The 15828-nt window shown below is 37.2% G+C and overlaps 2 protein-coding genes across 2 annotated transcripts in view; both read left to right on the top strand.

Annotated features, from left to right (window-relative positions):
- Window positions 1–775: 775 nt before the first annotated feature.
- LOC149490721 (exocyst complex component 4-like) overlaps window positions 776–15828 on the top strand; it is a 16450-nt gene continuing 1397 nt past the window's right edge. The window contains exons 1-5 of the mRNA XM_089707937.1: window positions 776–1472; window positions 1647–2529; window positions 3551–3682; window positions 5556–5702; window positions 15651–15774. Of these exons, the coding sequence (XP_089564063.1) occupies window positions 2503–2529; window positions 3551–3682; window positions 5556–5702; window positions 15651–15774 (430 nt within the window). The 5' untranslated portion in view covers window positions 776–1472; window positions 1647–2502. The remainder of the gene's footprint in view (window positions 1473–1646; window positions 2530–3550; window positions 3683–5555; window positions 5703–15650; window positions 15775–15828) is intronic.
- Window positions 6666–10502, top strand: LOC149490722 (uncharacterized). Its single transcript, XM_089707924.1, has 4 exons — window positions 6666–6807; window positions 7223–7302; window positions 7377–7482; window positions 7570–10502. The coding sequence occupies exons 2-4, from the start codon at window positions 7223–7225 to the stop codon at window positions 7948–7950; spliced, it is 567 nt and encodes a 188-aa protein (XP_089564050.1). The 5' UTR covers window positions 6666–6807; the 3' UTR covers window positions 7951–10502.

Here is a 15828-nt window from a genome sequence, read left to right as displayed (position 1 = left end):
GACAATCTGTAGCAATGTTGGAATGGTTGCCTTGTCGGTTCCGATATGGTTGGCACCAACCAAATCGGAGCGTCTGTAGATGCTGTTACTCCTAGCGGAGAAGAACGTCATCTTCATACAAAAATGATGGTTTAAAAGTATGACTACTAGCGCCGCCAGTGGGACCCTTTGGCAACTTAGGCATAGCGCGAAATTTGAAAATGTTTTTGGTGATTTTAATTTCTTCCCCGGCACCACACGCTTGCCAAGTTTGCCAAACAGAAGGAGACGGCGCTATACTAATAGCGGCAGTACACATGGGGCCAAGGCGTTGGGCCAACGTGTTGGGAAAAAATGAAGGATATCAAGATTCCTGTTCACACATTGGCGTACTGATCATTCTGCATTGGCGCTTCAAAGATGGACGTAGTCCGTAGAAGTTCTTGCAGCCGCGGCAATTTATTTATACAGTGCGTTTAATTATTACGTACATGTGCATCAATAACAATGAGTGTACTCTGCCGTCTGCGATGATACCATTTTCCAATCTCTATTGTCCTTTTTTTATAACTGTATAAATAAAACATTATTTGTACAGTTATAATGTTTAGATTTTTTCAAATGTTTAAAATGTTTAAAATTTACATTTAATTTAATTTTAACTACCTATAAAACGAAACTTTAAAGATTAGATTTTAGATATTATTTTATTAAATGATAATATTATTTATGTAATAAAGCACAATTTGATCAAAATCATGCTCATTGTATACCTATTGTTATTTAATTTTTAAGAACAAGTAACTTTTTAATACTATTTTACTCATTTTATAAATATATTCATTTTTTTATCGCATTGTATGAAAGTTAGATAAGAAAAACATCTAGAATAATATAATAAATAGAAAATAGAACATCTAATTTATTGAGTCATATGGTTTTATTTTTGTGTAGTTCATGCCGCGGATTCCAAATTATTCCTTCATGTCGATACAAATCTACGAATTGTAAAACCTCGGCGCCGCCATCGCTATCGGAACATGGTTAAACGTAAATTTCATTGACGCGCAACGATACTGTCTCCGCTGACGAGTAACAACAAACTGAACAAGACACCAACGTGTGAACGCTGTTTGTGGAGCGCGCCAAGATCCTTTGATGTGTGCACAAAAAACCGACAACATTCGGTTGGCCTGCCAATATTGGCGCCAACTAGGCTAATGAAGCCAACATACCGCCAAGTAGCTCTCTACACGTTGGCCCAACCCGTTGGCCCAACACGTTGGCCCAATGTGTACTGCCACCATAAGAAAAGAGATATGGGGCAAACCGCAAATGCAATGGCGGCAGGCGGATGTTTATGTTCATTTCGTGAGTTTGTTCTTAGAAGTTTGTTCTTTGAACATAGCCAAAATTAATAAAAATGGTTGTTAAATATTTGTGCGTGGTTGCAAAAGTGAGTGGCATCCAGGATGTGATATTATATTTTATTCGTAAGTACAAAACACTACCCTTTACCGATTAGACACCTCAAAATAATGAAATTCAGGGAGCATGTTTCAAAAATTTAACCATAATGTCTATTTCATTAAATCTGTCATATTTCAAATCAATATTGAAAACAATTAATGTAAAGTTTTTTAATAAATTAATATTAATTGCTTCAGATCAATGTGGAACTGGAAAAAAATACACAGTAAACTAGGAACTCAAGAACAATGTTTACAGGCTGCTGAGGAGCGAGGAATGATTTCCAAGGATAAAAAATGTCGTATTCACAAAACCCCTATGTGTCTGGAAGCTAATGGTCAATTCGGAAGGTTTCGCTGCCGTAAAATTAGTAACTGCAGGTCAAAACCTGTTGCCCGTGCGCAAGGGACTTTTTTCGAAAATGTGCGCCTAAAAATCTCTCTTGTGCTGCATATTATGTATACCTATAGTCTTGGATTATCTTATGAACAGACCCAAATTCAACTAGCCACCGATAATGACCTGGTGCTCTCAGCAAAAACAATAGCAGATTGGTTTAATTACTGCTGAGAGACGATCGTTGTTTATGAATTAGAGCACCAAACCTCTTGAGAAAATCGGTGGACCAAACAAAGTTGTACAAATAGATGAATCTAAGTTTGGCATTGGAAAATATAATAGAGGCCGAAATATAGAAGTTCATTGGGTCATAGGAATGATAGAGGATGGTCAAGATGATTTAAGACTAGAAGCCCCGATAATGAGTGATTGGCTGATATATTGGCCACTTATAAAGAAACATGTTCAGGAAGGTTCAATAATACATATATATTGGAGAGCATATTCAAGCCTTTCTGAACATGGTTTCATTCACAAACGTGTGAACCACAGTGATCCTATTAATAAGTTTGTGGCACCTGATAGGATACACACACAACGCATAGAGAGCCATTGGAGAGAACATAATTGGTTAATTGAGTATTATTATAGAAGAAAGATAAAGCTGTCACAAAGACACTTTTGAAGAATTAAAGCTATATTATATGTGTATGGATGAATGCAAACACCAAGGCAATTCAAGTAAATCTATCTATACTTATAATAAATCTGTAGAGAGGCCAATTCTGTACATGAAATATATTTAAAAAAAAACTATGAAGGGGTGATAAGGGATCGCTACTGATGCCAAAAATGCAATCAGTAAAATTTTTGTCTGTCTGTCTGTCTGTCTGTCTGTATATTCGTTATAGAAACAAAAACTACACGACGGATTTTAATCAAATTTGGCACAATTATTCTTCATACTCCTGGGCAGGTTATAGTAAAAGAATCATGTAAATCGGTGTAGAAACACCAAAGTTATACATGAAATACGCTATAAGTCATCGCGCGTGAATTACATGCCATAAGGATTATTTTTGTGTATCAGTTGCCGCGTTCGACGCGCTTCGCGGCGGGAGCTATAAAAAGGCGGCGGGTCCGCACCCGTTTCGCGTTGTCACGGCATCACGTGTGAACGGCTGAACCGATTTCGATAATTCTTTTCTATTATATTCCTTGAAGTACGAGGATGGTTCTTATGTAGAGAAAACGTAAATATGTACCACGGGCGAAGCCGGGGCGGACCGCTAGTAGATAATAATATAATAAAATTGTAGAAAAATGATGTCTGTATCATGAAAATATGTAAAAAAAATTAGGAGGTGTTATTGTAAAATCGTTTCTGAACCCAAAACTGTAGTTAATATTTTTTTTTGTCTGTTTATCTGTATGCTAATCTCAGAAACGGCTTATCCGATTTAGATACGGTTTTCTCTTATATATTGTGGTAAGCTTCATTTAACATAAATTAGTGTTTATTTCATGTCAATCGGTTCATAAATAATAAAAGGTTATGACTATTTAAGGAAGCAGAAGCACGGCAAACATTTTCTAAGGCATTCTATTGTACCTACAGTGTTATTCCTTGACATGTCCGATGATCATATCGAGAGTCCTCAAGGGTGGGGAGTAAGTTGGGTTTTTTGGGGGGGGGGGAGTGGCGAAAAAACCCTATCATCATCATAATGCTAAAAATAATTCCACTTTATCAAATGTGTAGGAATTAAAAGCAGCTTACGAGCGTGAAGCTGAACTCCTCGGTTCGAGTCTTGGTGATGGTGAAGTTACTATCAAAGAGATAGTCAGCGACATGCACCAGCTTGAAGTGCTACCTTTGCTTGCTGAAACTATGGTAAGTCAAATCCTACTAATTTAATTTATCCATACTAATATTATAAATGCGAAAGTAACTCTGTCTGTCTGTTACTCAATCACGCCTAAACTAATGACCCAATTTGCATGAAATTTGGTATGGAGATATTTTGATACCCGAGAAAGAACTTAGGCTACCTTTTATTGCGAAATATGTACCACGGGCGAAGCCGGGGTGGACCTCTAGTAACATTATAAATGCGAAAGTTTGTGCGGATGGATGTATGTGTATGTGTAGGTGTGTATGTTTGTTACTCTTTCACGCAAATACTACTGAACCGATTACAATGAAATTTATCACACATATAGATGGTAACTTGGATTAACACATAGGATAGGTTTTATCTCGGAAATCCCACGGAAACGGAACTAGCAGGTTTTTCTTCAAATAAAAACTCAAACTCAAAAAAAAATAAATACGCGGGCGAAGCCGCGGGCGGAAAGCTGGTGGCAATATAATATGAAGCATTTTAACCCATATGATAATTTAAATAAAAAGCAAAATGCCTAAATTAATATCTTACCGGTTTTAACAACATTTATTACTTTACTCATTTTAATTTTAACTTTTATAGGTTATTTTTTTAGGAATAACCTAACGGGAAATATTTTGTTATATTTATTTGTACTGTCTACAGGTACGTACCTATTTAAATTAACTCATAAAATACGTACTATTGTAAATTAAACCAATATTTACTTATAAGAGAACAATGTACACAATTGACTTGAAGGACTGCACTTATTTTTATCCGGCTCGAAGGACCACGCACAAGTTCCACAACGAAAAACAAAACATAGTTATCAATTTAAACATCCAAATAACGATGAATATTCATAAATATATTAACACAACTATTGGTCCACCCCGGCTTCGCCCGTGGTACCTACATGTTTAAACTATCCTATCTCTCAAGTTGGATCGAACTGCACATGGTGTGCGAATTTTATTATAATCGGTTAAGTGGTTTAGTAGTCCATTGAGGACAAACATTGTGACACGAGATTTATACAGGGTGTCCCACTATTGGTATACTAAGCGCGAAGGAACTTGTAGTTTTGCATACACTGATCACGTAAAAAATACTTCAAAAAAAAATTACGTCCAAAATTTTTTGCTAAATTTTTCCTGAAAATCCATGTTTTCTTCTCTAGCTTCGCGTAGCCGGCATATACCGCTTCTCTAATATGAGCATTTTATCTATGAAAACATAATCTTAAACGATAGCTCACGTGCTGGTGGCAAAGTTGGGCGGCTCGCTTGTTATGGGTGTACACATAGAGTTTTAAGAATTCATCTATTTGAAAAAAAAATGCGTCTGGAATTTTTTCATTATTTTTTATGTACTCAGCGTATGCAAAACTATAACCTCCTTTGAGCTTAGTATACCAACAGTGGGACACCCTGTATAATATATACAGTAGAACTCCAATTATCCGAATTAATGGGGACCGGGACCCATTCGGATAATCAAATATTCGGATAATCGGATTTAAACAAAAATTGCCATTGGTGAGAATAAAAGCTACGTTTTGATATTGCACAATTTTTTTATTGAATTAAATGAAAGAAACATGAAATTTTCACATGTTTTAAATATAAATAAAATGTACTTATGTACAAGTTTAGAAATAAAAATCGTTGTTTTTTAAACATCTCAAGTCAGTGTAGGCACAACGGCAAGTTAAGACAAGTCAAGTCTTGACGCGCAAACACTGGCTTCGCGGGGGGAAGAATAATAGCGCACTTAGACTTTTTTTGGAAAAATTTTTGTGATTCGGATAATCGGCGATTCGGATAGTCGGAGTTCGGATAATTGGAGTTCTACTGTATTAACACAATTATTTTTCAGGAATGGATAAGCGCTAACATTCTACCACTTCCGAACACTTTGAGTCCAGCTCTGCAATTAACTGATAAGTTTGTGAACGACTTGAACGCGGCGGCGGCCATCTTTACTGAACTTTGCCATAAGTGCTTGCTATTCTTGCATCTAGAGGTCAGTTTTTTTTATTTAGTTCTCCCCATCAATATAATTTGTTTGGTTTGTAATTAACATTAAATTATTAGAAGTTTACCAATTAAAGTTTTAATTACCAATTAAATATGGATAAAAGAAAATCGTTAACTTAATCAACATTTGAATTATGTTCACAGTTGACAGATATATACGTACATACAGTTAGGAAACTAATGCCCCTGCGATGAAATTATGACGTTAGCACTGTATAACTATAGCTATAGGGCTTTTTTTTTTTTTTTTATTCTAGATAAGGAAGCGCTTGACCACAATCTCGCCTGATGGAAAGCTAGATGCGGTCTAAGATGGTACGCGCTTCCCTAGTAGGTACCGGGCTGTTACCTTTTTGATATTTAACCGACTTCAAAAATAAAGGAGGAGGTTATCAATTCGGCCTGTATATTTCTGTTTGCTTTTTTTTCACAGTCGATTTTGTGGTAATTTTTAGATTAAAACTCGTTAAGGACGCGTTTACGAATCTGACAAAAATAAGCAGTTTTTCGGTACATTTTGCGGCAAAATAATACAAAACCAAATTAAAGTAATAATTACCATAGATAGATTACTCCTTAATCTTTAAATCGTAGCAATTTTTTAGTCGAAAATTTTGGTTTATAATATTGTAAAAAATAATTTCCGTTGCCTCTTCACACAAAATTGACAATATCGTGCTGAATAAAGGAACATTTTTCTTTTATTTAGTGAAATAAATTTAATTATTTAAAAATATTTTAAGTAAGCAGACATGTTCAACTCAAAAAGGTAGAAAAGAAAACTATCAAAATGTTACAAATAGGCTGAAAAAAAAAATTAAAATCAAATCTTATTTTTTCACATATTTAGCTGTAACGCGTGATACTTATTGCATTGAAATAAGGGTTATTTTATTGGTCACTATCTTGATTATTGCACAAAAATTTGTAATGAATATTTTAGTCTGCGCTCGGCCGCCGTTGTGAGTGGACACTGCGACGCTTGTAAACAGCTCCTCGTTTACGAAGAGATCGCTGTACGAATACAAAATATTTGACTCATTATACTTGATACTTCACGCATTCTGCACCGACAACCAAGGCGCACCAAGGTAAGATTTTATTTATAGTTTTTTATACGGGATTATAAATTTCATATTTAGTTTCTTACTTGATGGAGGGACCTGACATGTACTTCGAAGACTGCTACTGGAACTCATAGACAAGTAGAGCTAGATGTACCGAGATTGGTCTCGTTTTGTTAGTTATGTTAAGACCTTACCTCCGGACTAGATGGAGTGACCTGCAGGTGTACTTCGAAGACTGCTGCTGGAACTATTATACTAGTTGGAGCTAGGTCTACCGAGTTTGGGCTCGTTTTGTTAGTTATGTTGAGACCTTACCTCCAGACTTGATGGAGTGACCTAAATGTTTACGTTGAAACTACTGGAACTATTAAACGAGTAAAGCTAGCTGATAAGAGTGTGTACATAGTCTATAGCTCTTATAACACAATTTTGGTTTTAGATGCCAAGGCCTAAGACGTTCGGGACAAGCTCGCGTAAGAAAGTTCACGCTTGTAGACGTAACTTAGAAAAGAGTAATCGGTTAGTACTTATATGATTATTAAAAATACATGCATATTTGTGAACATTTATTGTCATAGGATCTTTTTTCACAGGAAAAAGGATGAAGGTAGTCATGATGATACACCCGAAGGGCATACGGAAAGATATGAACAACAAAGTTGTAGTACTTCTGATGATAACAATTTGGAAATGTCTTACGTAAGTTATACTTTATAGTAATGCATTTCAAATGACTGATTTTATTTGTAAAATAACTAGTAATTTTTTTTCCTATTTTGTTTTTAGAACACGAACTATGAGGAAACAGAACCGTTCCAGGTTTCAGTTAGAAGGGTCGTAGAAATAGGTTATTTTATGGAACAGCTTCAAGAAATCAGTAATCATAGTTCCATGTTTAATTGTAATTTAGGTACCGTTGAAATGGTAAATGAAAAAAGGACTGGATTTAACTCAACTTTTCATATGAAGTGCCGAATGTGCAGCAAAGAGTTTGAATTAAAATCTTCCAAATATTCGGAAAATAAAATGGATGTGAATGAGGAAATCGTGGCCGGTATTATGACTATTGGTGCCGTAGTTACCCAGCTAAATACGGTTCTTTGTCATGTAAATATACCACCTATGTCAGTACGATTGTATCAATGTAAACATGATGTTATTTGTTGATGGTGGCACAAAACTGCTCAGCACTGTATGGCAGAAGCTGGTAAGGAAGAGAAGAATCATGCTCTATCTATTGGACGCGTAAATGATAATGGAATACCAATGATTCCTGTATCGGGTGATGCATGTTGGTCCAAACGTTCGTATGGAACGAATTACAGTGCGTCTTTTGGAGTTGGTGCTATTGTAGGATTTTTTTCTAAGAAAGTTCTTTTCTACGGAGTAAAAAACAATACTTGTATCATCTGTTCACGAGCACATTCCAAAGAAGTACAACCACCGAAACATAAGTGTTTTAAAATTTTTCAAGGGCCTTCTACTGCAATGGAAGCGGCTATAATAACAGAGGGTTTCAAAAAATCTATAGAAAGTCATGGTCTCATTTATAATCAGTATGTAGCTGATGGTGATTCAAGCACATATGCTAGTATACGAAATTCTAGGCCATATGAGAATGTGACCTTGGGTAAAGTCGAGTGCAAAAATCATTTGCTCAGAAATTATTGCAAAGGGCTTTTATCAATATCGAGTAACACCATATATCCCATAAGAGCCCGAAAAATATTAAAAGACAATTATTTGCGGATACGATGGGGAGTAGATAGTAGTGTCAAATATTGGGTCAAGCAAAATATTCCATTTTCCGAGAAAATGGAAAATATAAAAAAAAGATATAACTAATGGTCCTTATCACATTTTCGGGGATCATTCAAAATGCGCATCATATTTCTGTAACGATGAAATAAAGAAACGTACCGAAAATATGGTGCCAGAACTGAAAGCAAATGGAGTGTTCCAAAAAATTTAAGATTTGGCTCATCGTTTGTCGTTCCACGCTTATAGCTTCGTACACAACGAAACAAACAACTTGGTAGAGAGTTTTAACGCCAGAGTAGCTAAATTTGTTGGCGGAAAAAGGGTGAATTTTTTGCAACGGCGATCGTATGCTGGCCGCTGTGCCGCAGCCGTTATATCGTATAATTCGGGTGCCTTACAGTCAACTGTTCATAAATATATTTTTGGCACTGAAGCAAACCATGAGATAGTCCGATTAGAAAACATTCGTCAAAAATTAAACGTGAAAAAAGAATCAAAAAGAAAAAAGTTATCAAGCCTACCACTAACAAGGACGTTCATTATGGCGAAGAGTGCCTAAAAGTTGACATGGACGATAACCAATATGAAATAGCTAAAAGGGACTTTTTGTTTAGATTAGAAATCACTTCTGAAGAAAAAGACAAGATCGAACAAGACACAATCTTACAAAGTGCTAGTCCTTTATGGTTGGAAACCAGAAGGAAATTGCTTACAGCTTCATGGTTTTCTTCAGTATGTAAACGACGCCCAAGCTCCAATTGTGCACCATTAGTGAAACAAATTTTATATGGAAGAGATTTAAGTAATGTTCCGTCCATCAAACATGGTAAAAATAATGAGTACGCCGCACTACGCGATCTTGAACAAGTGCTGAACACGGAAATTTTGCCGTGCGGTTTGACGATAGACAAAGAAATTTCTTTACTCGGTGCAAGTCCGGATGGAAAATGTGCACACGACATAGTGGAAATCAAATGCCCGTCGTCAGCTTATGGAATGGACCCAGAAGAAGCAATACGACAAAAAAAAGTCGACTTTTGGAAATACGCTTCGACTTCGAAACAAATAGTAGTAAACACAAAACATAAATGGTATTTACAAATTCAAGGTCAGCTAAGAATTACAGGGGAAAAGACTTGTCTTTGCTATTTGGACGGGCCCTGGAAAAATAAAACATGAATTTATAGCCAGAGACGATCAATTCTGGAAGGAGAATATGGAAACACATTTAATTATTAGATTTTATAAGAACTGTCTCCTTCCAGAATTGATCGATCCAAGACTTAAAAGAAATATAGAACTACGGGAACATTCGACACATTGCCATAATAATATAATGAAAACTAAAAATTAATAAAAAATAATATATTTTTCGTGAGTTTTATTTATTTTTTTATCTTTTACCCTACTCTACCCTACCCTACACTATACACTACTCTACTCTACACAACTTTACCCTATTCTACCCTACTATACCTTACCAAACTTCACATAAACCATCTACTAAATAGACCGGAAAAAGCCTAAACATTTTGTTTGGATAGGTGAGCCCGTTCTTGAGTTATAAAATTACAACGCAAAGTGGCATTGATTTTAATATTTATAGATTAATAATGTTTCACTTTTCAGTATATTGGAACCTAAAAAGTATTTGAAAGTACGTATCAGTAGTATATGTGTGTGCCAAATAAACGTATTTTATTTCTAGTTTTTGAAAACCCACTTGCATTTGATACCACAACAAAATTATATACTAACAAAACGAGCCCAAACTCGGCACACCTAGCTCAGCTGGTATATTAGTTCTAGTAGCAGTCTTCGAAGTACACCTTCAGGTCACTCCATCAAGTCCGGAGGTAAGGTCTCAACATAACTAACAAAACGAGCCCAAACTCGGTAAACTTAGCTCTATTCGTCTATTAGTTCCAGTAGCAGTCTTCGAAATACACTTTGGCAAGTACTTGTTTACCAATCAATCACTGTCCAATGAAATTATCTATAATGGTATCTTTTTTTTTTTTTTTTTTTTTTATGCTGCGATAGGGGAGCACTTGGCCACGATCTCGCCTGATGGTAAGCTGAGATGTGGCCTAAGATGGAGCGTGCTTCCCTAGAATGTACCTGTTCACTCTCCTCTTGAAGACCCCCATATTGTACTCATCGGGGAATACAGATTCAGGAAGCATGTTCCAGTCCCTAGCGGTTCGAATAAAGAATGTCGATCCGAACCGCTTAGTCCGGGTACATGGAACGTCAACCATGTGGCGATGCCTAGAATCTGTGCGCCTCGATGAACGAAGGAAAAACGGGGATGGCGGAATAAGGTCGTGCAATTCCGCAGCGCACTCTCCAAAGTGTATCCGGTAAAAAACCGATAGACTTGCCACTCTGCGACGATGAGCGAGGCTCTGGAGTTTTTTGCCTACTAGCACATCGTCGTTTATGAGCCTCTTGGCACGCCTCTCTATCGCCTCAAGCGACTCCAGCTGGTACTTGGCAGATCCATCCCAGAGATGAGAGCAGTATTCCATGCACGAACGGACTTGTGCTTGGTAGAGATTGAGCAACTGTCCCGGGCTGAAATACTGCCTCACCTTTGCCAGTATACCAAGCTTTTTCGAGGCTACTTGGGCTATGGATTCAATGTATGAACCAAAATTAAGAGTAGGCGTTAGGGTGATTCCAAGAAGCTCGAGGCGGTCAGTTATCGGCACGGATACACCTTGGAAGGACGGAGTCAGGTTGAATGGACTCCGTTTTGCGGAGAATAGACACGCCTGGGTCTTGGTCGCATTGAACTTGACCAGATTGGCCTCGCCCCACTCGGAGACAGCCTGTAAGGACAAGTTCATGCGTTCGACCATCGCCTCCCGAAGCGACTGGATTTGTGCCGCACTGGCTCGCGCGCTGGATGCATATCTCTCCACAACAGTGCTATCGTCTGCGTACCCATAGATACCGGGTCTCAGCAGATCGTTAATGTGTAGCAGGAAGAGTGTTGCGGAGAGAACTGATCCCTGAGGGACTCCGGCATTAATAGCCAATTGGTCGGACGAGCAACCGTCGACGACTACTCGAATCGACCGGTCTCTCAGGAAATCTGAGATCCAGGCGCAGAGACCAGCAGGCAGACCATAGGTTGGAAGCTTGCCAATAAGACTATCATGCCAGACCCTGTCGAAGGCCTTCGAGATATCAAGAGAGACAGCAAGTGCTTCACCATGATTCTCGATGGCCTCGCTCCAGATGTAGGTGGCGTACGCTAGAAGATCCCCAGTGGACCGGTTTCGGCGGAACCCGTATTGTCGGTCACTGAGGAGGTCGTTCGCTTCTAGGTGTGCCAGGAGCCGGCTGTTCAGTACACGCTCCATAGTCTTACAGAGTATGGACGTGACTGAAATTGGCCTGTAGTTGGAGGGGTCGGCACGACTGCTTTTTTTGGGCACGGGCTGCACGTTGGCAAGTTTCCAAGATTTCGGTACTATTTCAGTCGCTATCGAGAGGCGAAAGAGGCGCGTCAAAACAGGAGCAAGTTCAGGTGCACAGGTTTTAAGTACTATGGCTGGAATTCCATCAGGGCCACTGGCTTTATTCACGTCAAGATTCCGCAGCGTTTTAAGAACCTCAGTCTGACGGATGCGAATTTCCGGCATATTCACCTCGCATCCAGGTAGACTAAGAGGTTTCGCATTTGCGGGATCAAGACGAGAATTTTCCGCGAAAAGAGAAGCAAAAAGGTTCGCTTTCTCTACGGCGGTGTGAGCCAGCGACCCATCCGGTTTCAGCAGTGGGGGAAGTGAGGGGCGGCAGAAATTCGATTCAACCGCCTTAGCCAGGGACCAAAACGCTTTGCTACCAGAGGGGTAAGAAGCCAGTTTGTTCCCTATACGGCTGACGTGGTCAAATCGAGCTTTCCGTAGAGCCTTTTTGCAGGACTTGGCGGCCCGATTGAAGGCTTTCTTCTTCTCTGACACGTCCTTGGCCTTGCGGTGTCGAGCATCAACCCAAGCCAGATATGCTTCATGCTTAAGCGCTTCAGCGCGTCTGCAATCGGCTCTGAACCAGGGTTGAGCTTTGCTGGACGTGGCTACATCGGAGAATGGAATAAAGTACTCCATTCCCTGCCGCAGCACATCAGTCACAGCATCCGCACAGGTTGAAGGGTCTTCAGAAGAAAAGCAGACAGGCCGCCAGGGATAAGATGCAAAGAAAGAACGCATCTCGTCCCAATCTGCCGACTTGTATCGCCACACGCGCCGAGAGCCCCTGGGACTGGGATCCGGGGGCCGGGTCTACTTCTGTGACGATTCAACGTTACAAACTTTTTAAAAACAAATCAAAGTAAAGTTAAAAAAAACTGCAATAAAAATAAGCTCAACTATCAAGTCGTGTTAGTTTACTCATAATTTCGGATCTACTTCTGTGCCCCGGATCTACTTCTGTGACGATTCAACGTTACAAACTTTTTAAAAACAAATCAAAGTAAAGTTAAAAAAAACTGCAATAAAAATAAGCTCAACTATCAAGTCGTGTTAGTTTACTCATAATTTCGCCGCTTCGCGCATTTCGCTGTGTGTGTGAACCGTGCACGTGTAGTAGTAAGACCCAATACCTAAAATTGATGCGCGTCAATTCGTAAACGCGTCCTTAAAATACAAAAATGGTGTAGCCTAAATATGAATTTACAAGAAGAAACAATCCGAATTAATACACCTTGTAAAAGTAAATACCTACGTTTTTATCAGTTCTATATTTCGAAATCTTGTTTTGTTATGGACGCCGAAGGTTATTGTACCTAAATTATTTATAATATGTACTTGATATTTGTATTATACATATATTCAATAATTATTTTAAACCAGAATTTACAATACTCGTATGTAGGTATACCTACTAAATTATTTTTAAAACGATAAATTAAATTAAATTAAAAAACACAAAATATGCAGAAATAAATTAAAATTATTATTATACGAGCATAGAACCTCCACCTTTTTGTTTTAGGAATAAAAAGAAAATAGTTTGACAGGCTTAGTGCTTGACAAAGTGGTGACGTCACGTATCGATAAAAATACAATAATTATAATATCTATCTTTTATGTATTTATGTTTTAACATTTTGGTGAAATATATTATTTCAGTTTAATTTGAACACGTTCTTGTAGATAAGTTGATTTCGGTGATCATTTTAAAAATGCCACGTACTATAATTGCGCAGTATTTGGCTGCTTGAATTCAACTATACCAATTATACCACCATATGATTTTGTGTAATATGTCGAGAAAATGGATAACATTTTCGTTGCTGCTTTAAGAGAACACATAAACTGTAAAGTGGCTGAATTAATTTTCAACGAATTAAACATAAACAGTTACTTAAAAAAACTGTTCATAAGATTGAGAATATTTTACACTATAAAATTACCAATAAATTCCGAATTAGTCGTAGTAGACGAAAGTATTTTTCAGTAAATAATTTGTCATTTTTTTTTCGAATAAAGGCATATTTATGTAATGGTTATTTTAATATCTGTACATATAATAAAATCGTAGGAAAGTCAAAACTGTAGATTGAATATTTTTTTAAAGAATACTTGTGACAATCTATTGTCCGAAGCCAAAAATATAGTTAGGCTACAAACTGAAACAATCGATATTTATTTAACGTGAAGTCATTGACATCACTTTTCTATACTATGTATCTTTGTATCTATCATTCAAAATCTGTGGATGTGTCACCCGCTACTATCGATCCCCCTGAATACCCCTAAATCATAGAAATCTAATTATAGTAGAGCCATTTTAATAGGCAACATTTGACAGTTCAACAAAATTCAACAACGTAACCTAGTAACGACGACATAGAATAACATGATATTTCGTTTTGTTAGAACTGCACATTTGCTTAACTTTTTTCAATTACGATTACATATTTATAATAATAATGACCGATGCAACTAATTTTAAGATTTGATTTTACTGTTAAACCATTCTAAACATAATAAACATTTTCTTATTTAAAGAACTGACGTCGCTACAATTTTGTGTCAATAAACCTTTTTTCTTTATAAATACCAGAGACGTTACTCTAAAAATCGAAATCTGACATCTAGAATCGAATGCATTGGTTACTTGGGAATAAAAATCATCATAAATCATTGACATGTGTTTCAAGTTCGATTGACAATTGTTTCAAGTCCGTATCGATTAATTCGCTTTAATCGATGTTTTTAAGCAGGTTACCACCCTATGAAGATAAAATTGATAGACGTCAAATGTTGCCTATTAAATTGGCTCAACTATAATAACAAGGCAATAGAAGTGGTAAGCGCGCGTGACATTGTCGCCGCTCAGGTGGTTACCATGCCACATGACCATGACCATTCTTATTATCACGTTTAACACAAATTTCAACCTTATTTCTATGAGTTTATGTTCAAAGTTATATCTATTGAAAATTGACAACCTCTGTTGTAGAAAAGCCGAATTTTTGCGTATTTGAGCAAAAATAAACAAAACGTCTCATATGCTTAGGGATGTTATTCTAAAATAAACCGTAAATTCGTGCGTTAGGATACATATTAAAAAGCTTAATTTAATATTTAAGTTAGTTTTCACTAAAATCAAGCTGTCCAATAAAAGGCATAGTTTACTTGTGTGTACTGTTTAGCTATCGGTTTAAATGTGTTGATTTTGGCGACAGCGGTTTTCATACGAATTATGACATTATAGCACTTCTGTGTCTTGTTATTTAGATTTCTATGCCTTAAATTCTCGTAAACACGCTTGCTTGCAATTTGAACGTTTTGTATGAAGTTTCCTTACTGTATGTAACTGTATATTGTGTTATGTTAATACATTAAAATGTCAATTGTAACCTGTGTTGATCATGTCAATACGCGTTATGAAATTATTGATTACGATTTAAAAAAATAAGTGTTATCCGAGCCTTATTCCTGTGACTTTGAAACTTTACTCTCAACGCGCCCAAGTTTCACTTCAATTGAGTTGTACTGAGGACAACGAAAGGATTTCAACAAATTTTTTTAAGTTATACATGCTTGAAAAAAAAAAGAGAAATTTATCTTCCAAAAAAAACATTACAGATGCGCATCGAATGCTTCCACTACTTGGACCAGAAGGGCGGTGAAGGTGAAGCGGGTGGTACAGCGCGACTAGCTGCCAGTCTGCAGTCAGAATTTAGCGAGATTGGAGCCGCAACGTCTTGCTGTGAGATAATACACAACACACACAAACATTCACATGCACCAAACACCAAACTTT

The sequence above is a fragment of the Colias philodice genome, chromosome 2 (assembly GCF_061535455.1).
Source record: "Colias philodice isolate Cphi_HAF_F1 chromosome 2, ilColPhil1 Martin Lab GWU primary, whole genome shotgun sequence".
NCBI classification, from domain to species: domain Eukaryota; kingdom Metazoa; phylum Arthropoda; class Insecta; order Lepidoptera; family Pieridae; genus Colias; species Colias philodice.
The sequence above is the reverse complement of the archived record's forward strand: the minus strand, read 5'-3'. Positions and strand labels throughout refer to the sequence as shown.

Coding starts and splice junctions, on each gene's coding strand:
- LOC149490722 (XM_089707924.1), top strand. CDS start 7,223: ATGCCAAGGCCTAAGACGTTCGGGACAAGCTCGCGTAAGAAAGTTCAC. Junction 7,303..7,376: donor AACTTAGAAAAGAGTAATCG/GTTAGTACTTAT, acceptor CTTTTTTCACAG/GAAAAAGGATGAAGGTAGTC. Junction 7,483..7,569: donor ACAATTTGGAAATGTCTTAC/GTAAGTTATACT, acceptor TTTTGTTTTTAG/AACACGAACTATGAGGAAAC.